This window comes from Vespula vulgaris, chromosome 23 (assembly GCF_905475345.1).
Source record: "Vespula vulgaris chromosome 23, iyVesVulg1.1, whole genome shotgun sequence".
NCBI lineage: Eukaryota > Metazoa > Arthropoda > Insecta > Hymenoptera > Vespidae > Vespula > Vespula vulgaris.
In genome coordinates this window covers 2,503,177-2,528,285 of record NC_066608.1, presented here as the reverse complement: position 1 = coordinate 2,528,285, position 25,109 = coordinate 2,503,177, and the positions used below count along the sequence as shown (strand labels likewise).

Here is a 25,109-nt window from a genome sequence, read left to right as displayed (position 1 = left end):
GAACATTAATTCGTCCAACATACTGATTATTTACGCCTTATATATGAACAAAAGAATTATATTTTAGAAAATTAATAATATTTAAGAAGAATGAAAAGAAGGATATTTGGAATTAATTAAGGTTAATTACGTAATCGAGAAACTTGTATAGCGCAATAATGAATTTGCAATGATATGAATATAATTTATGTTATATCGATATCATCTGATTATTTAATTAATCTCTCTTCTTTAACGAGAAATGATATCTTTTGGAATTAATTCTACGAATTAGGACGACGTCGGTCAGTAAAATTTGCGAAACAGATACGAATAAATACTATGTATGTAAATAACGATCGACATCGTGTATGTGATACAAGAATGATATTTAAAGAAATACAAAAAGAAAAGAAAGAAAGAAAACTAATAATATTGAAAAGATTAAACGTTTCAAAAGAGAGATAGTACAATGGAATCGAGTAAAAAGTTAGGACGACGTAGTCCGGAAATTTGCACAGCAGCAAACATGAATAAACCGTGGTATGAATATAACTCGTATTACAACGTCATCATGGCGTATGATACGAGAATGATATTTAAAAGGGAAAAGAAAAGAAAAGAAAAAAAAAAAAAATAAAAAGGGTAGATAATATTTAAAAGATTAGACGTTTTAAACGAGAAATTATATATGCAATTAAGTAAAAAGTTAGTACGACGTAGTCCGTACTCCGGAAATTTGCACAGCAGGCATGGGTGAGCATGGTATCGATATAATAATGTGTCTTCCTCATCTGGCATCGTCGTAGGATCATTGACATGATGATTTAAACGGGTGAGTGAGAGAGAGAGAAAGAGAGAGAGAGAGATATGCATGGGGAGAGACGATCGAGGTCACCGACACGCAATCACACGCTATTCCATGCGTTATAGTTGATGCAGCTGTTAATATACACATCCACTCTGATTCTTCTACAAACTTCATTGTTTTGTTGTGTAAAATAAAAATCAATGGAAAATTTATTGAATCGTTCTATACCAACGATGATCGATGATCGATCATATTTTCTTTCTTTTCGTTTTTTTTTTTTTTGTTCGTTTCTTCGACAAAGGACGAAACAACAATTCAAATATTTATTCTATAATGCAATATTAACGTTATCGAATCCTTCGAAAATCCTTCGAAGAGGAAGTGGAAACGTGAAAGTTATCCGTACCTTCTTCGATTAACTCTTAACCAAAGGTTGATTGGATTTTCTTAGTTTACGACACGTCGTTTGCAACTCGAAACGTTTCTATTCCTTCGTCCCTGTCACCTTCTATCTTATGGATACGACCTTTGGATACTTGTCCATCGTTTCTTATGAATGCATTACTATGCTTGCGATAGTAACAGCAATTGAATGTATCGATAAATCGGAGACTCAACAACGCGATATACTCGGTGTCGCGTATTAATAAATTTTCCAAATTAATTTATAAACGTATTAAATATGATCAATCGTTAATTATGACAAATCGTTATCAAAATCGATCATTTTCCAAACTTTTTAAGATTTATATATATTGTTTTATTTGTTTCTTTTTTTTTTTTTAAATTGTGTAATATTACACGAGGCTAGGAACTTTCGTATCCCTTTCTCTATAAAAAAAAAAAAAGAAAGAAAGATCGAAATAAGTCTTATGTTTCCGGAAGTAACGATTTACGAAACACCCTATAAATAAGAAAAAAAGAGAAATATTCTTGAATTTATTAAAATTGAATCCATTAAATTTGTTAACGATTGAACGAATATATTCAATTTCATTGGCTTTGGAAACGATCGATTAGAATCAATTGAAACTTATAGAAACTATTAGGTGTATCCGGAAGCAATTAAGATCTATGAATAAGATCGAGAAACTAGGAATGATTTATTCGATCAAAAGATTTTTCTATTTCGGAATGCATCTAGAAAATCAATTTCTTTATTGACACTGTTGTACGACGATCATTAACTGTGACGAACGTTTCTCTCTTATCCTTTGATTCTTTTCCTTTCTTTTTTTTTTTTTTTTCATTTATCATCTCTTGAACTTGAGATTCAAATCGCAGGGTAATTCTTTCTGTCGTTTTTATTAAATATTTCTAACTGGTCGAATAGTCTAAGGCCATTGAAAGGTTGAGAACGGTGCGAGACTCATCTAACTCGATTGAGAAAGACAGGAGAATTAAGGGTCTGGATTAATCCAATTGTCTTCGCTTCTAATTCAATTGTGAAGAAATTAAAAATCAATAAGTACATTATATAGTAGAGTACAGTCGCTATCAACTTTTTAAGGTTGTAGCGTTGTTGGAAGAATATTGAGAAATTTGATAGGGATATAGAAATCGATACGAAGGTTTGAATCGAAAACGATTTAGTGATTTAAACATTTGTAAAAAATTTTTATCGTCTAATTCAATCGTAGAAAAATAAAAAATTGATGTTCTTAATTATAGCATATATATATATATATATATATATATATATACACATAAGTTCCTAATATATATACATATGTATACAATCTAATTGTACTTTTTAATTATAAACAAAAAATGATCACAAACGTGACGATATTTTTAAAAACTATTGTTTATATACGTTTCAATAACAGAATATTACGGTATTCAATTATGGACTTTGACAATTTTTATATACGGTATCCAGTTAAACGTCTTTTTTTATCACTTTTATATACACTAAATTTTTATATACATACGTCCAGACAAACCGGTCGTGGATCTGTTAAAAATAAATTACTTGGAGGGTAAAACCTGTGTACATTTACAGGCCTGTAGAAATTAAGGTATTAGAAAGTAGTAAATATCGATATATCGACGTAATCGATCATAGAAATTTGCTTGGGACAAAATAGAGAAGAAAAAAAAACAAAACAAAAAAACAAAAAGATTTTTCCATTTTTCAATTCAATTCTAAAGAAATTAAAAATCAATAGGTCCACCGATATAATAGAGTAGGATATAGTCTCTATCGAGAATTATGATCAGTTCTTAGATATATTAAAATACTTGGAGATGGAGATGGATAATGAAAGATGAAAAGAGGGGGGTTGGAGTGTAGATATTAAACTATTAGAAAAGAGTAAATATTGATATGAACGTTTGAATTAAGACGCAATCAATCGATCGTAGACATTTGCAAAGAACTTTTTTTCTAAATATATATTGCAACATCTCTCTCTCTCTCTCTCTCTCTCTCTCTCTCTCTCTCTTTCTCTCTCTCTCTTTGGATAACGCATACAGATGAGAGAATATAGAGGTGAATAGCCTCTATTGTAGAAGCCGCTTGATTCTCGCTTAAGTAGATATGATTGAGGGCCGCTGTAGGGAGGATCAATGAGTTACTAACAATAAGTATAGTCAGGCTATGAAACAAACGTTCAATCAAGCTGCCTGGGGATGATCGGCTGTGGTATATACCGAAACGCTTTAATTCGATCGAGAGTCCAGGTGCATGGTAGTCACAACCAGAAGCGTTTACGAACGTCTTGGTTCGATGATCGATCCTATCGAGAATGATTCCACCTTCTGAAAAGACAATGCACGACGCTTCAAATACGATAGAGAGAAGATGAGAGGAGATGATTCGATAATTCGTTTATTAGATTTTTTTTAATTCCAACAAATTCATTTTTCAAGAAATTCTACATAGGCTTCTTATAAGGTTCTACGAATTATGTTTAGTGTTAATAATGCAGGCGAAATTTTAAGTAGTTTGACAAATTTGTTTAACGAAGAGAATTGTGATATTTCAGATTTTAATACTTTATGTTTCTATGAAATTTTAAATGATATTTTAAATAATAATTTGAAATGAGAATAATTTTGAAATGTTAATCAAATAATTTTTGAATAATTCTTTTAAATAATTTAATTGTTAATAAAATATATATATATACATAAAAAATGAATGTAATATATATTATATAATATATATTTTATAAATAATATATATACATATAAAAAGAATGTAATATATATTTAATATATAACAAAAATTCTAATAATTATTTACATATTTTTTATACTTCAATAAATTATCGTGCTCAACGTTTAGAAAAATTCTGTGCACTCGTTTACTAACAAAGATTCTAATACTCAATATTTTTTATGCTTTTACAAATCATCGCATGTGTGTGTATGTTCAACGCTTAACAAAACTGTGAGTACTCGTTCTCACCGAAGTGCGAGCGAGAATAAATAATAAATAATCTCGTGAGACTTGTATACCAAGTCATAAGAGAAGAAACACTCACGAAGCTTACTCAAGAGGGTCGTTTACCTCTGGATGAAATTTCACGGTAGGGAATATAATCGTACACATAGAAGCGCACGTGCGCTCGCGCGCGAAATGAAGAAGTTGTTATATGCCTTGATGCGTTCAATCCACAGAAAACAGATCGTTCTATATTTATAAGAAATTTTTTTCCATAAAAAAAAAATTTGATTGATCCAACATAATATATATAAATAATGAATTCCTTATAACAAAATAGAACTTATTCATAAATCACGTAACACTTCGTTAAATTAATCCTAAATCTACGTACATCGATCGTCCTCTTATCATTCTTGTTTCTTCTCCTTTTTTTTTTCTTTTTCTTAAATCATTAATCAAAATATTAATTTAAACCGTGCGCGTATATACGAGATGTGAAAAACAGAGAAAAAAAAAAGAAAGAAAAAGAAATCGAATCGAAATTGATGAAGAGAAAAAGGAAAGAAAAGAGAAGGAGAAAATAATTCCAAGTCAACTGCAGCGAATAAGAAAAGAAAAAGGAAGAAAAGGAAGATTCAAAGTAGGAGGAAAATCGAAATGGAGATATTTCGATCTCGATTCGGAGAGGAAAGAAGATCGAATGAGAGAAGATATAAGAAGAAGAAAAATATTCTCGACTACTTCGAAAATATAGTTCTCTTTTTTTAAGAAGAAACGATTGAGATGCGAAACGTAAGAAAATAACGTAACTCATTTCGTTCGGATTCCATGGAGAACCCCCACCATTCTTGATTTTCTTGGATGTTTCGTGAGTTAAGTGCACCCAGGCGTGGGTTGTGGGTTTATGTCATGTTACAGGGATATGTCCTATGTGAAGTAGACTGGGACTCATGCGAAAAGGAGTGGGTTGCTGTTAGGGAAAGGCTCGAGAACGAGTAGTGTTGGTATAAGTGAGTTTATATGTGAAAGAGAAAGAGACGGATAGAGAGACTGAAAGATAGAGAGAAAGAGAGAGACAGAGAGAAGTCAATGAGTGGCACGTGCTAATGAAACGCGACAACCAACGCAAAGTCATGTCCGATCGCGTGGCGACGGACGCCAAGAGCAAACCGCCCCGCAGGTTGCTCGATCGTGACGGCAGGACGATGAACGGGCGAGCATGTAATGTCCGATTATGCACTTGATCGAGGTGATCTCGATAAATCGCCGAAAGCCATTATCAATGGATAAATAATCTCAGATAATTCGCTTCTATATATTTCTTTCATATTTCTTTATACGTTCTTTGTCTGTTCTCTTTCATTTCTTGTTCTCGTTTTTTTTTATTTATTTATTTTTTTTTTTTTTTGATTCTTCGTTCTTTCTTTTCTCACGCAGAACGAAAAGAATTGATTTGAAACGTGTTAATTTTGAAATAATGTTGGATATAATCGAGATTTATGAAGTGATGGATCTATGCAAGATTTGAGGGAAATTCGTAAGTGATGGTAAATCATGTTCGAGATTGTTATGAATTAATCCGGAAGGTGAACTATGATAATTCGTTTATATATTTTCTAGTTTTTTTTTTTTTTTTAAGTTGTTTGGTTTTTCTCTTTTAGTCTTTGTCTTTGTTCTTTTTCCTTTTTTTGGTTTTGTTTTTGAGAAAGAGTTAATTTAAAACGTGTCAAGATTGAAATATTATTGGAAATAATCAGAATTCATGGATTGATGGATTAAGAACTTAAAATTGAGAGAAATTCATTAAGTAATGTTAAATTATATTCGAAATCGTTGTAAATTAATTCGGAAAGTACATTCTGATAATTCTTTTATATTCGTTGAATATAAAAGGAAAAAAGAAAGAAAGGAAGTGGAGAACCGTCTCAGCGATGAGTCATCTCTGAAAAAAAAGAAAACAGAAAGAAGATCGTCATCGAAAGATAAAATTTCAATAATTTCCAACTAACCCGGGTCTTGAAAAAAATTGAAATTTATAATACAAAAAAAAAAAAGAACTTAAACGATCGCAAGAAATCGAAAGGATCTATAACAATAATCGATAACAGTAACATCTAAACAAATACTCCTAACAAATAACTAGATAATAGTAACACCAACGAAATGGGACGATGTTTAGCAAGATTTAACTCGATTAGTAAGATCAGGACGCTCCTTTGTTTGAAGATAAATTCGCGAGAAAATGTGAAAAAATTCTAGTCGCCTTTGAACGTCGTTCGTAAAGAAGAAGAAGAACAAGAAGAACAAGAAGAACAAAAAGAAGAAGAACAAAACCAAAAAAAAAAAAAAAGAAAAAAGAAAAGAAAAACAGACTTTTCTAGGAAGAAAAAAGTATAGACTGAATGTAAGTAGGTATATCGAACTGTGTCGTTGTCCTGTTTCATTAGCAGCCGTATACCCATTGACGAGTTCGTTACTCCGTTCATTCAGTGTCCTAGCGAGAGGCAGGTCACTTGCCTCTCTGTCTCTTTCTCTCTTTCTCTCTTAGTCTCTGTAAATACAGACACCGAAGCGAGCCGAGTCGCCGTTCCAGACACAAAAGTCAAGGAACCTTTGGAATAGCAAGAGCCGCTCGCCAATTGCCGTCACCACCGGCACCGTGTGCTCGTAACAGTCCGCAACGGTCCGTGGTATCTGCGGTCGCTCGATCTTGGACTTAAAAGACTCTGAGCTAAAAGCCCTGCCGAACGAGTACTCCTCCATCTCTTCTTCTATCTCTCTCATCCTTCTCCTTCCTTGCTCTCTTCTTCTTCTCCTTTTCTCCCTTCTCCTCTCCCTCCTCTTTTTTCTCTTTCTTCTCTTTTTATTCTTCGTACCTTCTCCCTCCTCCCTCGTTTTACCATCTTTATCGCGACGTCGGTCCAATCAGTCATTTCTTTTTATTTCTTCCCTTTTCAGTGTCTTCTTCTTTCTCTTCTTCTTCTTCTTCTTCTTCTTCTTTATGGTTTTTCTCTTTTTTTCTGTCTGTTTTTTTCTTCGTTTTATTTTGTTGGTTTTTTAATATCACTTTACTATTACTCGTCGTTGTTGATAATGTCGCGTTTAACGGGATCCCTTTTTTTCTGTTTTGGTTTTTGTTTTGTTTTTGTTTTTTTTTCTATTATCGTATTGCTTCGTAGGGGATACTTTTATTTTCTTTTTTGCAGTGGTTTTATTATTCCCTTTTTCATTTCCTCTTTCTCGTTTTTTCTTTTCGTTTTACGTGTAATCACTTCGTTGTTATATATCTTTTTTCGTTGTACAGTTTCGTAGAAAGCGATTTTCCTTTCAACGGTATTATTATTTGTTACTTCTTTTCTCTGGTTTTCTTTTCTTTTTTTCTTTTTTCTTTACGATTAACTACGTTATTATTCGTTATCGTCGATAATACATGTATATATATAATATGAATATTTTTCTTTTTTTCCGAATGATTTTATTACCGTTCATTTTCTTCTTCCTTTTCTCTTCATTCACAATTACTTCATTATTATTATATATTATTCGTACAATATATAATATACTTTTCTTTCTTTTTTTTTTGAAACTGTACGATATTACGCGAATCATATTTTTCAACGATATTACTTTCCCTTTCATTTCTCTTTTTAATTTATTTTTCCATTCTTTTTAATTTCACATCGTCTCACACGTCCTGCCTTCAACTCGAAATAACAAAAACGTTTCGTAAAGAAAATATATATTTTAATTAACGTCCATAGCTTTCCGGGAGAATTTTAACTCCAAGAAAGATCATCCTCCCGTAATTCATTCTCAGCGCTGACGTTGCATAGCGATGGGGAAATGTGATATGAAAATTTGTCTCCGTATAATAAAAAACTACGAACATTTGCACGTGTCAGAGATCAGGAGTGATATTTCGGTATAAAGCATCGCGAATTCGTGTGTTTTCTTTTCGAAGGGTTGAATGTGAGGGGTGTGAGGGGTGTGGAGTGCTGGAGAGAGGGGTATGAGATCTCTCAAGCAAAAAAAAAAGAAAAGAAATAAAATAAAATAAAATAAAATAAAATAAAATAAAAGTAAGAGAATAATTGAAGAGAGAAAAAGAAAGAGAAAAGGAGAGAAGGAGAAAGAAACGTGGGAGGATAAGAAAAAAAGAGATTGGTCCAGGCCAGTACAGACAACCTAGACCAGTCCAGTCCAGTCCGGTCCGGTCCAGTCCGGTCACGAAACTTCAAAGTTCCCGGCTTGGAACGATTCGAGGTTCGGACGAGTTAAGAGATTCTCGGTGTAACGAAGAGACGGGAGTGACTCGTTTGGACTTCTACGGCGAAAGATCGAGTGACAAGCGAATACGCCGACAATTTGCATACCCGTTCGTTACAATCACGCCCTCGTGCCGCGCGAAAGTCATCGCTCGTTAACGACGTCCCTTAGTAACGAAATGCTCTCTTTCTCTTTCTCTTTCTCTTTCTCTTTCTCTTTCTTTCTCTTCTGTTTCTCACTCTCTCTCTTTTTCTTTTATTGTTTCTCTCCGTCTGTCTCTGTCATTAACACTTCATGAAAACGTAAATTAAATGTAATTTAGATTGCTAATAAATTTTGATCAGTTTTTTTGTTTGTTTGTAATATCGAGTCTCTCTTCATTTTTATATTATATCGAATTGATTAATAAGTGGGTTAGATAATAATTAAGAAGTGTATATATATATATATATGATATTAAATATACTTTAAATATATTAGTTTAACGTGTAATACATGCTCCGAGAGATATTACACAAATAACACGCATATAAAAAGAATGCAATAACATACAACCACACTCATTTATAAATCGAGTTAATCTAATAGAAAAGAAAACAAAAGAAAAGAAAAGAGAATAGTAAAATAAAAAAAAAAAAAGAAAAGAAAGAAAAAAGAGAACAAAAAGGAATGTCAAATCTAAGAATCGAGATAAAAAGGAGATTTAAATTTTCAATAAGCCAATATTTAAAAGAGAATCAAGAACCAGAGGAAGAAGAAAAAGAAGAAGAAAATATTGAGATAGGTTTCGTCTGGTTTCTCTTCTCCGTTAATACAGTAAATTTTTCCGTAAGAATACCCACTTTGCACAACACACATACACGTACACACATATATACACAGGAGTGGTAATTCAGTTCGCGAGACGACGTCGAAGAGAAAGACTTTTCAATAGTCATCGTGGTAGGAAGTGGCCACTCGTGGATGGCGCGTATCGCCCACGCCTTTCGTTCTTCTCCTAGGAAATTTCAAGTTCGTCGTCTATTCGGCTTTGTACGGGTCGTTTGCGCTAGAAGAAGAAGTCTTCGTTGCTCGGTAAATCATATAAGCCGTATGCGTAAAAGTCCGTCGAGAAGTAGGAGAAGCAAAAAGAATACGAATACGAATACGAATACGAATACGAATACGAAGAAAAGATAAGAGTATGCGTGAAGTGGCTGTTACGGCAGCTGACGCGGCTTGAACTAGAGAAGTCATTCTTCTGAAAGAAACTTCTTGGCGAATCAGTATTACCACTACTACTATTACTGCTACGTCTGAAGAGAGCAGAGAATTCAAGAAAGAAGAAAGAAAAGCAAAGAAGAAGAAAAGAAAAAATAGAAAAAGAAGAAGGAAAAAAGGGAGAGATAAAATCAAACTCACCGAATCCCATACGAACTTCCTCCTCGTCGTCGCTATCGATATGCTTGATACCAGCAACTTCAAAGCTTCTAGCACATTGATCTTTCCTTGATTTAGTAGATAGAGAAGAGGAAGATGCCAGACCGCAATCACACTCGTCTTCAGCACCGTGTTCGCCGCAGGCACAATCCTCACCGGCACACTTGCATCCAAGAAGAGGATCGTCCGTGTCTATGTTCCTACATGCGGGACAGGGAAATGTAAGATCATCGAGAGAGACCCTCTCGATCTTTCGTTCAACGGTGACGAGAAGATTGGCGATGTAAGTCGGCAGTTCCTCGTCGGTAACGTCCTCGAGGTGTCGAGCCTTCTGCAGCCGTTGCTGCTGATGCTGATGCTCCTCGAGTTGCTCCTTCCTCGTTTCTCTCCTCGTCTCAACTTCCTGCCTTGCTACGAGTTGCTCCAACCTAAGGGGACTCTTTAAATCCTCTGGAGCGATCGGCCTGCTTCTCGTCTCGCATCTACCACTTTCCTTCCACTTTTCCATCGTTGTTGGTGATACAACTTTGGCGCACCTTTTCACTTTTGCTGAAAGACTAGACGAAGATTCGAAACTGTCTTCGTTTGATTCTTCTTGTATTTGTTGTTGTTGTTGTTGTTGTTGTTGTTGAGAATATTTCTCGAAACCACCTTCGTTATCTTCTATTTCGTTTTTCCAACCTATGACGCTCGACGCCGAACTCGATTTCGTAACCGGCGTCATAGCCGTCAACATCGTATGTCCAACATCCGACTCTTCTTTTACTTCCTTAGATCTATCTTCCTCTTCCTTATAAATTTTAGCAGTTTCTCGCGACCTACGACGTGCTCGGGCTACCGTCGTTGTCGCACTTGTACTAGCACCGCTATTCGAGCCCGTTGTTGTCGAACCGTGTTGAGTTTTTCGTGATGGCTCTCGCCAATCCATAAACTCGTCCTCGCGCTCCCAACCGAGGATCCCTGGGGCCCTCATCGACGTTGCTCGCCAGATCACTGCTATCTGAAATATTAACATTTTTCATTCATCAGAGATCATTACATGAGGGAATCTTCGTAATATTTAAATTATGTGACATCGATTAATAAAAAAGGAAAAGGAAAATATTCAAAGAGAGAATTTCAATAATTAATATAGGATATAATGTTATATAATGTTTGTTATATAATATACATATTATTGATATATATTATATAATAATTATATAGGATATGTATAATAATTGTGATATATATATATCTATATAGAAGTTTTAAAAAATTTTACAATAAATTTATTTTTGTTTTGTTCGATTGGCTAATAATTACGATCGGAATTTGTTAATTTAATTTTTGATAAAATATACTATAATAGCAGTAGTTAACAAAATATTGAAAATATACTTCACAGAAAAAAAACTCGATGCAAAAGAGAATTGTGTGAATTATAATTACTATTATAGATAAATTATTAGATATTAATATATATATATATATTAATATAAATATATTAATCAAAAAGACAATTTACACAACCAATATACATCAGTTAATTCTCTCCGTCTCAATCCCTCTCCCTTTCCCCTCAATAAAAATGAATACCAATACGGTATATATCAACGATCTTCCTGTATACATAAAGAAACGACACACGCATATTCTCTATTGTTCGATTAGATCCGCTTAGAGCAAGATGCTTTGGGAGAGAACGATCATCGCTAAGGAACGTTAGGAATCTTCAACACCTCCTCCTCGACGACTTCGGGACGTTCGATCCTTCGCGACGAGTACACGCGAAAAAAAAAACAAGAAAAAAATAAAGAAAAAAAAATTAAAAAACAAAAAATATAAGAAAAGAAAATAGAAAAAAATAAATAAAGATCAGAAAGCTGAATAGAAAGAAAGAGTGAGAGGAAGGAACAGAAAGAGAAAAAGACAGAAAAAGACAGAAAAAGACAGAAAGAAAGAAAGAAAAAATGAAAAAGAAAGAAAGAAAGAAGAGGATGGAAAGAAAAGGGACGTGACTCACCTCGACGGTATTCCGCTCGACGATTTCAACAGCAGCAGCAGCGGCCACGGCACCGCTCGACAAAGTGCTCGCAGTTACGGCTGCACTCCGCACGCAGAGGTAACATTCCCCGAGTCTTAGTGCCGAAGCTTCGAGCTCGCCCAGCTGGAGGACAAGGGCTCTCCCGCCTATCGTAAGAGGCCAACCTTCAGGCACCACTAATTCATTACCCTGTAAATCGTTAACAATCTTATGTTAATTCGATCGGTATTTCATTAATTACGTCTGAAAATTATTAAAAAATTTTTATTATCTTTACTTTATCTTATCAACTAGATATTTTTCATTAAAAATAAATAAAAATTGTTAAGGATTTTAAAATCATTCGATTCGATATTTCGTTCGTTATTTTTTTGAAAATTATTATAAACTTTTATCATTATCTTTAGTTTATTTTGTTGGATATTTTACGTACGGTATATGAAAATTGTTAAGGATTTTAAATTAATTAGATCGATATTTCGTTCATTATTTTTTTTTTTTTTTTTTGAAAATTATTACAAACTTTTATCATTATCTTTAGTTTATTTTGTTGGATATTTTACGTACGGTATATGAAAATTGTTAAGGATTTTAAATTAATTAGATCGATATTTCGTTCATTATTTTTTTTTTTTTTTTTTGAAAATTATTACAAACTTTTATTATTATCTTTAGTTTATTTTATTGGATATTCTTTATTCGGTATGTCCAAAAATTGTTAAAAATTTTTCATTGATTCGACCGGTATTTCGTTCATTATTTCTGAAAATTATTAACAATCTTGAGGTTAATTCGATCGGATATTTTATTAATTATTCTTTGAAAATGATTAACGATCTTAAATTAATGTAATCGTTATTTAATTCATTATCTAGCAAATATCTAAACAATTTAATATATCTAATATATGAGTTATCAACGCGATTATGATTTTGTCATTCCAAATTGGGGTTTCATTGGCAAGATAAAGAAATAATATAAATAGAAATCCAAATCGTAAGATGGATCTTGGATTTATTTGAAAATTAACAAACTTGTCGAAATCATTGATGCTTAATATAGATCATTATAACGTAACATAATTATAGTATACGTAAGATATAACACAACGTAATTTTATACGTTACGTTATACTATAAGTAATAATTAAGTAATAAAAGTAATATTAGTGTATACATATAATATATATGATATATATGATATATATGCTACATATATATATACACACACACATATATATTATATATGCTACACACACACACACATATATATATTATATATGCTATACACAAGTACACAAGTTAGAAATCGAGAATTGAATACGTTACTCTGAAATGCATTATTAATAACGTTGATTCAAAGGTAATCGGAGTTTCAAGGAAGGGAAAGAACGAAAGGCAGATTAGGGCGAATTCCCGAGAGGTTTCGTTCTCTCTCTCTCTCTCTCTCTCTCTCTCTCTCTCTCTCTCTCTCTCTCTCTCTCTCTCTCTCTCTCTCTCTCTCTTATCCCCCACCCTACACTGACGAGTCGGAATGCGACTGGAATTTAATCGGATTCAAATAGTGTTGCACGTGCGCAGTACAAGAAAGAAAAAGAGGGAGAGAAAAAGAGAGGAAGAGAGATAAAGAAAAAGAGAGAGAGAGAGAGAGAGAAGTTGGAATGCATAGCCCTGTTAGTACCCACGCCGGACGAGTACCTTCGAAAGGCGCAGCAGAGACACCTTACGCTTCGTAATGCTTTGTAATGCATCGCCCACGTGCGTCCTATGTATGGCACGCAAGCAATTAGACTAGAAGAAAGTAGACACCCTGTGTGTGATAAGTCCCTCTCTTAACCAAAGTTCCTTACATTCCAAACGACAAAGGTCGGACTATCCCTAAGTAGTCGATCCATTCTTAAAAACTTCATACATTCGATAGAATTTCGTACCAAAAGGATCAGCGTCGTCTATTCAGAAAGATTTTTGATTTGTCTATTGTAGAAAAGTAGAAAAAGAAAAAAGTTATCGATATTTCTTAATTAATGTTAATATTTATAATAGAAATAAGTATAGATAGATCGATAGAAAAATATTCGATATAGTAATTGACTGAAGATATGAACGTTTATTAAATAACAATTCGATTGTTTTCCCTATACATATAAAAAATATATATATATTATATATAATTATAAATACATATATATGTACATATGTCGGTTAAAGAAACGATAGATTAGTTTAAGACATCGGCTTAATCGTTCTACAATTTTCCACAAAGCAAAATAAAATACCTAAATAAATAAATAACTGACTACTTAAACCAGGCTTCGGGAACTTAATTAAGGTGTGCTTGACGACGACGCGTTTCAGTATAACGCACGTAGGTAGAGACAGAATTCGAGATAGTAAGATTCCAAGTATTTATGTATGTATATAAGTATGCGTGCCGAAGCTGTAGCCGTCGCGTGTCCGTGTCGGTGTCGCGTGCCGTGCGTCTCGAGATACACGCATACGCATACCCACACATGTACACATAAATACACGCATATATCAACCAACCAACTAACCAACCAACCAACCAACCAACCAAACAACCAACCAACCAACCATTTTCCCTTCGCGTGTTTTCTATTTCATCCTATCCTCTCTTCATCGTCAGCTTACGTGTTAAGTCCTCGAGAACCAAGAACAGGAACTGGCCCAGATTCCTTACGTCTATTCTTCTTTGAGTAAAGAATGTGAAAAAATCATAATCGATGTAAATAACGAGAAGATGAATTAAGATTTGTCAAAGAAACTGTCTCTTTTATTTGTCTTACAAATCGTATCGATTTTAATGAATTTTTATCTATTCGAAAGATTCATCGGATATTCGATCCTTCGTAAAAGCTATCTCGTATGAAAGTGGTATACTTCAGTTCTGTAAGCTCGGACAATTTTGAAAGATATTTCTGCTCCTCACCTGTTTCCTCTCTCTTCCTTCTCTACATCTTCTCTACATCCTTCTCCGCTGCTAATTTTAACCCTTTTGCTACGACGAATTCGGTCAACGGTATAGTGTCGTTCTTGTAGAAAACGAGAATTGTTGAATTCGCGAATGTATAGACGTAGATAATTTATCGTAGATCGTTAGATCTGATAATTTTGTAATATTTACGTGTAATTCTATTATTTACGTGAATATACAATTTTCTAATTATTTATGTGAATTATATTAATTTCTTATCGTTACAAATAGTTAAAAAATAAAGTAATTATACTTGATTGTTATAAAAGGTTGTTGTAGTTACTATTTTTGGTTACTACAAGATATGTTAAATTCGTTCGAAAATTCTTAATTCAAGTAGAATTTTAATCGGTTGATTATAGTCATTTTTAATATACAACGAACGATCAACTTTCAATGATTATAGTCATATTTAATAAGGAAAAGATTAATATAGGGATAACGAACTCGCTATGCAGTTATTCGACTTTCAATATTTCAATAAATCCCGCTCACTAGACGTATCTATCTATCTATCTAACTTAAATAACGAATAATAAATTTATTCGATTAAATCCGGACTCACTACTTGGATAAATCCAATTTTGATATCCGGTCAAAGTGAATTTATTAGTAACTCTACGAAGTTATCCAACGATAATGATTCTGAATATTCAGAATTAATTCAATTTCGATAGACGGAAGTTAACTCTCGCTAACTATATCATATAGTTATCTAATCATTGATACACGAACAAAATTAACGTGATTATATTATATCAGAGAATGATATGTAATATACGTGTCTATCGGTACTCAAAACTCTGATTATTTCGATGGTAATTTTTTAAATAGCTAATCTGCAAAATATCGAGGACTTTAAACGACCTAATTTATCGTAAGAGTATCGTATTATAATTTCGACAAATAAAATCCCTAAATTTCATCCGACGATGTTCGAGCATCGTCGTCGTCGTCGTCGTCGTCGTCGTAATAATTTGGTTAAATTCAATTTTGATATCTTGCCAAAGCGCACTCGCTGCTAATTTATGCTATGTTATCCAACGGTAACTATTCTGTATATTCAGAATTAATTCAATTTAGATATACGGAAGTTGACTCTATCTAACTATATCATCTAATCGTCAATATCTAAATACAATTAACTAGACTATGTTACATTAACGAATTATACGTACGTCGTAAGTGTATCGAAGAAAATATGAAAAGTAAAATGAAAATTGTTACGAAATAATTATAATAACTTCATTATTATTATTACACTATTACAAATAACAATGTTATTTCATAAAATGATTATAACAGCGAATTATATATACATACATACACATCATAAGTGTATCAATGAAAATATGAAAAGGAAAATGAAAATTATCAAATAATTATGATAATTTTATCATTATCACGCTATCATACATAATAATTTTATTTGATAAAATTATTATAATAATATCGAAATAAAATATTGAAAATCTGACATTTGAGTTGTAACCAATCGATTAGAAATTCTTTCAAACTTTCTACAACCTATTCTTTCGTAACAATACGTATTATTATAATTCAAACGAATACAAATTTGAAAATTTTCTTCTACGGTGTTCGATCGACGCTCAGCGTCGTTGTCGTCGTTCTCTCTCTACTTTTTCCTTTTTTTCTGTTCTTTAGTTCTATGGCATTGCAACGAGCGTGTTTATGATGTTGCCTGGATAAGAAACACGGCCGTCGCCGTCCGTCACTTGAGTGTCTCATTAGTGGCGAACCTTTCGCGAAAGACGTATCTGCCCCGAAACTAAGCTGACTTTCACTGCCCGTCCTTGTGATTTATCGTCGGAATGTCCTTCGATTTATGTCCCGCCTCCGCATGGCGAATCTTGCGTTCTCAACTTCTTCTTCTTCTTCTTATTCTTTTTCTTTCTCTTCTACACCGACAACTTAGAAGTATTCGCAAAATGGATCCCACGGGCAAAACGCTATTCTTTATATCTCAGGTGTTAATTAGACGATCAGGACAAAAGATAAACGATGAATTTATAATGGGAAACTATTTATGCGATACCCATGAAATCGTGATAGAAAGATCGACGTTTACTTCCTTACCCTGTTGATACTTTCTAAAAGGTTAACTTTTAATCGAGCACGCACGTATCTCGATCGTATTGATACGTTGATCGATCTAGATCTTTCTCTCTATCTATCTATCTCTCTTACGAAAGGTAAAAAGACTTGGTAAGATAAAGATAAAACGAACAACGGGAGATAGTTTCGATGTGATCGGAATATAATCCTGTATGTGTAATAAATGATTAAAAGAAAGAGAGAGGAAGAGAGATAGATAGATAAACACATAGAGAAAGAGAGAGAGAGAGAGAGAGAGAGAGAGAGAAAAGAAGAAGAAGAAGAAGGGTGATGGTTTACCATGGTTCAACGGATGTTATGTCGATGTGACAGACGTGTCTGTACGATTTGACGAAAGCTCATTAATCGTTTAGTTCAAAGCATATCTATCTACATATACAAATACTTACGATCCGTACATACATATATATACATACGTACATACTTACATACATATTTATCCTTAAACGATATTACACAGGCGAGAACGAGGATCGAGGATCGAGAATGAAAAAGGGATAAATACGAAAGTATATAAGTAACTACGTGTACCATATCCAAGTGTACCAACTAGTCCAAAGTAACACACGTGTATGTGTTTATATATCAACATGCTACGAGAGAAGAAGACTACGCAATCGAGATCCGATGAAAGTCGGTAAAGAATGATTTCGATCTGTTTCTATCGGAGAACCCGAGGGAGAAGCCATTCCTAACTATACTACTGTACTACTTGTTTTGCCTGCGTCCTGAAAAGAGAAGAGAAAAAAGAAAAGAAGAGAAGGCAAGAGAAAAAAAGATCTAAAAAAAAAAGATTGAAAAAAAGAAAAACCGGCCAGCAATTGCAGCAGCAATAGCAGCAGCAGCAGCAGCACGCGCTCTCTCGCGTTATAAGAGCTACTAGCAAGCAGCACGCGGTCTTGTACACGCTCGCGATCAAATTAATCGGCATGACATCGTTACTTCGTTCACGACCATGGACGTCTTTCACTTTACCTAGGTAGTCTCTCTTTGTCTCTTTCTTTCTCTCTTTCTTTCTCTCTTTCTTTCTCTCTTTCTTTTCCTCATTTTCTCTCTCTCTCTCTCTCTCTTTTTCTTTCTCCTTTTTTTTCTTTCTCCTTTTTTTTTCTCTCTCTCTTTTTCTTTCTTTTTCTTTTTTCATCTCTTTTTCTTATACCCTTGCATTTCTCTTTATTTCATTTTTTTCTTTTTCTTCCTTTACGGTGCACAGACAAGGAAATAAGTCCCCTGCTCGTTTGTTGCCGATGTGCTTCTCCCTCTATAGAAAGCGAAGATTAAGAATAAAAGTTTAATTGGTTAGGTGCTAATCAAAGAAACGAATGATTTATTTTCGGTTAGTTTATATCACGTGCAAGTTTTATATTATTGATCGATTAATAAGTATGTTATATATTCGATATATATTTTTTATCGTAGAACTTATCAGCTGTTGTGATAATTCTGTTCTTTTTTTTTTTGCTATGTAAAGTATAATAGAGTTTAAAAGTAATTTATAATAGATTCTGTTTGAAAGAAAAATAATGATATAACGCATCGTTTGTATTGTTTCGAAGACTATATAGACTTCTGGATATATTGAGGAATATTTTCTATAATTTTTAATATGTATTTGAAATACATTCTTTTAGTATTTCTTAACTTATCCACGTAATTTTTCATATATTCAATAGTACAATAATTTACTCATTATCTTTTTTCTATAAATTTAATTTGTCATATTTCATTAGATTATCCATTATAATTCTACACATTTTCCCTTTTGTAAAAGAATCAATAAATATCCTAATAAAAATAGCAAATAATAATATTAACAAAAAAAAAAAAGAAAAAAGAAAAGAAACAGAAGAATAATTTATTATCTTGCTTACAATTAAATATAATTTACTTATCAACGAGAAATCAAATTACTTCACATATACGATTTAAGCGATCGAGTAGTAATAACAAAAAGAAAAAAAAAGAAAAAAGAAAACCACGTAGAATAAAATCTTAATAAAATCCAAGGAATCTAATAATTGCGTTTAACGGATTTAACTGTTAAATATATTCGCGTTAATAAATTCTAATATTCTATACGTACTATGTTGGAAAACATTCAAATCGCTCGAGGGTCAATGGAAAATGATCGAAACACGAAGGGGAGGAGAATGCGTGGCGTGAAACGCTACTCGAGTCTCTCTTTTGCATCTTCGACGATAAAATACCGTGAACATAGGCTTTGCAATCTCTCTCTCTCTCTCTCTCTCTCTCTCTCTCTCTCTCTCTCTCTTTCTCTTTCTGTCTTTCTCACTCTCTTTCTTGATTTCGCTCGCTAGCTCGTGGCGCGTTTCTACGTACAGCTCGAGAGCACGGCTCGTTTAAAATGCAGATTAGAGGGACCTTATAGGCCTTAGGCCGCAGCCGCAGCCGTAGCCGTAGCCGCAGCCGCAGCCGCAGTCACAGCCGCAGTCGTCCGTAGCCGCAGTCACTACTTCGGTCATCGTATCTCGCAAAGGCGCCTGCGAAAGCCGTGAAAACAGAGAGCGAAACTTTTCAAAGAATTTCGAAACGACGGTATGCCGATTTACATCATAAACCTTTTTCCGTCTTCATATATCTATTACTTCTATCCCTCTATTATCTATCTACTCCCTCTTCACACTTTTTCTTTTTATTTTTATTATTCTTAATAATGCAAAGATATTTCTCTCTACAAATGTATATTTCAATTCGTTTTAAATTAATTCAATGACAAAATATTTTTTATATAAAGGTATATTCAAATTCCTTTTAATCAATTTCATATAAAAATATTTTCTATGTGTTATGTATTTTATGTTACGTGAAAATATGTTCTTTTATATTATTACTAAAAATATTTTTATTTTAGAGTGATATTTTGCGGTAAGTTTGTTTCATTGCAATCATAAAGAAATGATTTTTTAATAATAATTAGTTATATATATATATACCTACAGTAGATGATGTGTCCACTTTTAATTTAAACAATCGCTTGTTTCCTTACGTATTAATAAAAAACAAAGAAATTGCAAAATAATTCTACAATATTATTAATAATATGACTTCAGTAATCAAAACATTTCCTATAAAGAATCTTTATAAAAGAGAATACAAAGAACCTAAAGAAAGGGACATAGTATGATCCTTGAAAAATGATGATAAATCTTAAATCCTATTCAAATTACAAAGATCCTTAACGACAACAGGAAACGATAACGATAACAATATAAAAAGGATGAAAAAAAAAGAAGAATGAATTAATGAGAATTATGATTACGATAATAGTAATAATACACACACATACACACACACACGCGCGCGCACACATGCATGCATGTTTGTATGTATTCGAGAGAAAGAGATAGAAAAGGTAAAGTTGAAAATAACCGGTCAATTAATCAACACAGTGAAAGAACTCGTAATGAAATGTATTCTTGGTTTTGGCAAATCGATCGGAACTACAAAGTCCCGTAAAGTCAATGAAGAAACTCCATGAGTTAAGATCCGGAATGGTAGGAGACTCGGTTCCATTTAAAGAGCAATAAATTACTGCCAAGTCAGACACGTCCACGGCATTCTTCTGCCAACAGTTAACAATAAAGATTCGTGAGGCAAAAGACGAACGTCGTCCGCCGTTGGATTTCTCGTGGTTGTGTCGAGCGATTGGTGGATCAAGTTCAGGAAAGGTCGATCTCTCGAATGGTGAAGCGTAGCGGTGATAGGACGATATCTCTGTCTCTCTCTCTCTCTCTGTCTTTCTATTTATCTCTTTTTCTCAGTCTCTCTATCTGTCTCTCTTTCCTCGTTTTCACAATTTCTCTCGTCCTTACGATGGATCTCGTAGAATTACGAGGTCGATGAACACAAAGCCGCACCGCGGATCTTCTTATTCCCATCGTCTCGTTCGATCGATCGTTAGTTAGTTTCCGACGATAATAGAAAGCATTCGATGTTGTGAATGAGAGCTTTCGAATTCTATTTGGATATCTTACGGTGTTATTTATCTTTGAAAATGTTATAAACACAGTTGTCGAATTATTCCAAACAAATTTTCTTAATGAAACGAACAGAGTACTGAATGGATATTGAATGATTTAGTTGTTCGTTTTTTTTATTCTATTTTATATTTTATTTCATTTCGTTCATTTTTTTCTTTAATGGTGCACAGATATCTTATATCGTTATCACTTTGAAAATATTATAACACCAAACAAATTTTTCTTAACTTCCACCTGCTTAAAATATTAATATTTAAATGGATATTAAATAATTTCGTTATTCGATTTTTTAATACTTTCTCTTTTTATCCTAATTTCTTTTGTCTTTCTTCTACGAGTGAAAATATTATTACAAATGTACATGCGTATGTATAAACCACAGAAAATTACTAAAAATTACCAAAAACGAAGTAAAACCAGTTGTGGTAGCATTATATTGCTGATCGAAGTGATAAGAATTAAAAAAAAAAAACTCGACAAGAAGAAAAAAGACAAAAGAAAAAAGAGAGACAAAGTTGAAAAGTATGTTAAGCGTAGGTGTTAACTGAACGCGTGTTAAAGCAACATAATTTTGTTTCATCCTATTAAAAGAAAAATATGGAGCGTGTTATCCGAAGGTCCATCTTATTTCTCAAGCACCGTTTCCGGAAAGTAAAATCTTCTTACGGCTCGTATAACGGTATACTTATGTAACGAGTCTCTTCTCCTTACAAACCGAGAATAAAACATGGTTTATGAGAGTAAAAACAGGAATTGCAAAATTCGTCTGAGTCAACGCCGAAGGGACTCCCGAGCAATTTTTATCCCTTAAATGCACATAGCTGTAAAATTACAACGTATTAATGTTCTTTTTTTTTTTTTTTTTTTTTTGAAGTAATTTAACACGCAAAGGTTTAGTTTTTTTATCAGACAGTTTTCTTTCTTTCTTAAGTTACGATATAATAATTTTTTTATTCTGCTGTAATATTCCGTTAATAAGAAGAATATTATATTTTATAAAGTTTGAAATTTATAGTATTATATATTATAATATAATAGAGAATAAATTATAATTATACAATATATATATATATATTTAATTATAATATACTGTATATTATAAATATTAAGAATTATATTACAATACTACCCAATATATTATGATTTCACATATAGTAAAAAATTATGTTTTATAACAGATTAAAAAAATTAGAAAAGAACAAACAAATATACTTTCATAATTCTCGAAATGATCAAGATCCTTCGATCTTCGTGTTAGGTGTATAAATATGACGATGCATGTTAGTTAAGGTCGACAGAAAATGACACTCCTATATTAACTGATCAGTCAAGCGTTTAATAACGTCGATTAAAAGGACGCAGTAGAAATAGAAGAAGAAAAAGATAACGAAAAAGAAGACGAAGAAAAAGACGAAGAGGAAGAAGAAGAGGAAGAAGAAGAGGAAGAAGAAGAGGAAGAAGAAGAGGAAGAAGAAGAGGAAGAAGAAAAATCAACAAAAACAAGTAGAAGGAAAGAAGGCCAAGGATAAATAGAAGCTGCGAAAGGACTTGACGACGGTCGTACGAAGTAACGAAGTAACGAACTATCGAACGAACGAACGAGACAAACACGCGATACGACAAGACGATCGCGATAAAGCGACGTGTTAATCGCCGTTCGCGATCGGCTCTTAGAACGACACTTCGAACTTATTCGCTTGGAGCTAAGTGCCACCGCTTTTCTATCTTAGTTGCTACCCAAGATCAACGCACGTAGAAATTCGATCGTAATTCATGAAAACGAACATTTCGAAGTACATGTTATTGGTATAAATATATATACATATATACACAAGTATATATCTATATATATAATATATATATAATTATAATATAACGTTATATAATTATATTATAATATATATATATAATTATATAATTATAATCTTATAATTACATATATATTAGATGTAATATATTTATATATATATTGTACTATATATATTATTCTATATATAATATATAAATATATATATATATACTGTGTAAATATATCTACTATATATATATATATATGTCTATACTCAGCTATGTATTTCTATGTACATGGTATATATAAATAAATATGTAAGATTCAAGAGATATGGCGATAATGAATCGCATCGTCGCCTTAAGCATCACGACCCTTCTTCTTCCTTTCAGATCTTATAGCGCGCGCGTGTGCACTCGCATGCTTTGTCTTTATCCTTTCGACTCTACTCTTCTCCTTCTTCTTCTTCTTATTCTTATTATTCTTATTCTTCGTTCTCTTCAATACAACTAAGAAGACAGGCATCTTCCCTTCGAGCTCCTTCGAGATAATTTAATGAAGACGTTCGACGGGACGATTAGATCGCCTGACCTTGACTCCGATCGGATATCGCCTCGAGACGACGCTACGATGTGGAACGACGTCCATCAATTTAAAGTCGTTTTACGAACGAGAAGATAACAAAAAAAAAAAAAAAGAAATAGAAACTTATTTTTTAAACTGTTCGTACGTCAGAGAAATGAAGGGTTATTGTTTTTTCTTCTTTAATGATTATAAATGAATGAATGAATGAATGAATGAATTATTGGAGAAACTTATAAAGTAGATGACACATTCGTTAATAATCAATTCGATTGATAGTAGAAATATTTGAGCATAGAACTATTCAATTGTGGAATTATTATACTTAGTTTATTAGTTAATAGTTTGTACTTATTATACTATTAAGTAATATACCAAGTAATACTAATTACATAGTATATTATACTTAATATATTACTTAGTTTTGCCGTTTAATTAAAAGTACTTTTGCTGTACAAAGAAAACGTATTAATAATTCTTCAAAAAATAAAAAAGAAAGATTTATTTACGACTTAAATCTGAAATAAACAGAAAAATAAATGGCGTCGCGTGCATCCGGATAATTACTAATTAATTAGTATTACTTTTTGCTCTCGTTACAAATATTTTTATTATTAAAAAGAACGTCTTAATAAGTTTCTAGAAGAGAAGAAAAAAATGAAGGAAAAGATAAAGCGATAAGTTATCGTTAGATAAGTAGTGTATGCTGCTTATGAAGTAAATGGGAAAACAGGTCTGTGCCAAGCAGTGGTGGATTTACGCACAAGCGTTGGAGTCTGTTGCCTCGGGCTTCGTAAAACAGGGGCGAATGAGAGAAGGGGAGCCCTAACACAAGAAACTATAAATCTATATTATATAACAAACTTAATTTAATATCTCTGATCGCCGTTAATCGTCATTTCTATTTCTATATTTACGATTATAGAATCGAATTGAGAATTACAATACAATTGTATTTTTAATTTTTAGATATTAATGAATTGATTTAATCGTTTACATAAACAATTTATATTTATATCATTTATATCGCACACGATTTATTGATTTATATATATATATATTGTATATCTTTTGTGTTAATTTTATTTTTTACATTATAACAATTATTATTATCATCGAAAAGATTTGTAATTCTTCGATTACTTCGAAAGCTATAATAAATCATTCTAAGATCCTTTGAAAAATTTTCTAAATTATTCTAAAAGAATTAAGAGAAGAAAAAAAAAAGAGAAAGAAGAAGAAGAAGAAGAAGAAGAAGAAGATTTTAATCGTTTCTGTAACATGACGTTTTAATCGAATTTCTGAAAATATTTTCAACTTTCCCTCGATTATTTTGAGTGAACGTCGTATAGAAAGAGAAGAATGATATCGATGTTATACGTTCGTCTCGACGAAAGGTCAAAAACGACGACCGTTTCCACTCTCCTGTCGTTTATCTTCTAGTAGAGGACCCTCGTCCTGCCACTCCAATGGCTCGTATCGCGTTACGAAGATAGAGTCTTGCCAGGGATCCGCCATTATCCGACGTGACATTTCGTGAAAATATGACGGCGATCGTTTCTCGTTACCCACGTCGTCTTTTCTACCTCCTAGAGAGAGTTAATTACCGTTCTCACGATGCGATCATTGCGATTCTTATCGAAACTACGACGGGCGAAGCCATTGAGATCGAAAGATTAAAAAGAGTTATCGAATATTTTTCTTTCTTTCTTTCACTT

The 25,109-nt window shown here is 32.8% G+C and overlaps 1 protein-coding gene across 5 annotated transcripts in view; it reads right to left on the bottom strand.

Annotated features, from left to right (window-relative positions):
- Positions 1–25,109, bottom strand: part of LOC127071818 (puratrophin-1-like) — a 340,266-nt gene that overhangs the window by 150,566 nt on the left and 164,591 nt on the right. For all 5 annotated transcript variants that reach the window (XM_051011526.1, XM_051011527.1, XM_051011528.1 and 2 more), the window contains 2 exons: positions 11,875–12,084; positions 9,852–10,869 (listed from right to left, as the gene is read on the bottom strand). In XM_051011526.1, the coding sequence (XP_050867483.1) occupies positions 9,852–10,869; positions 11,875–12,084 (1,228 nt within the window). The remainder of the gene's footprint in view (positions 1–9,851; positions 10,870–11,874; positions 12,085–25,109) is intronic.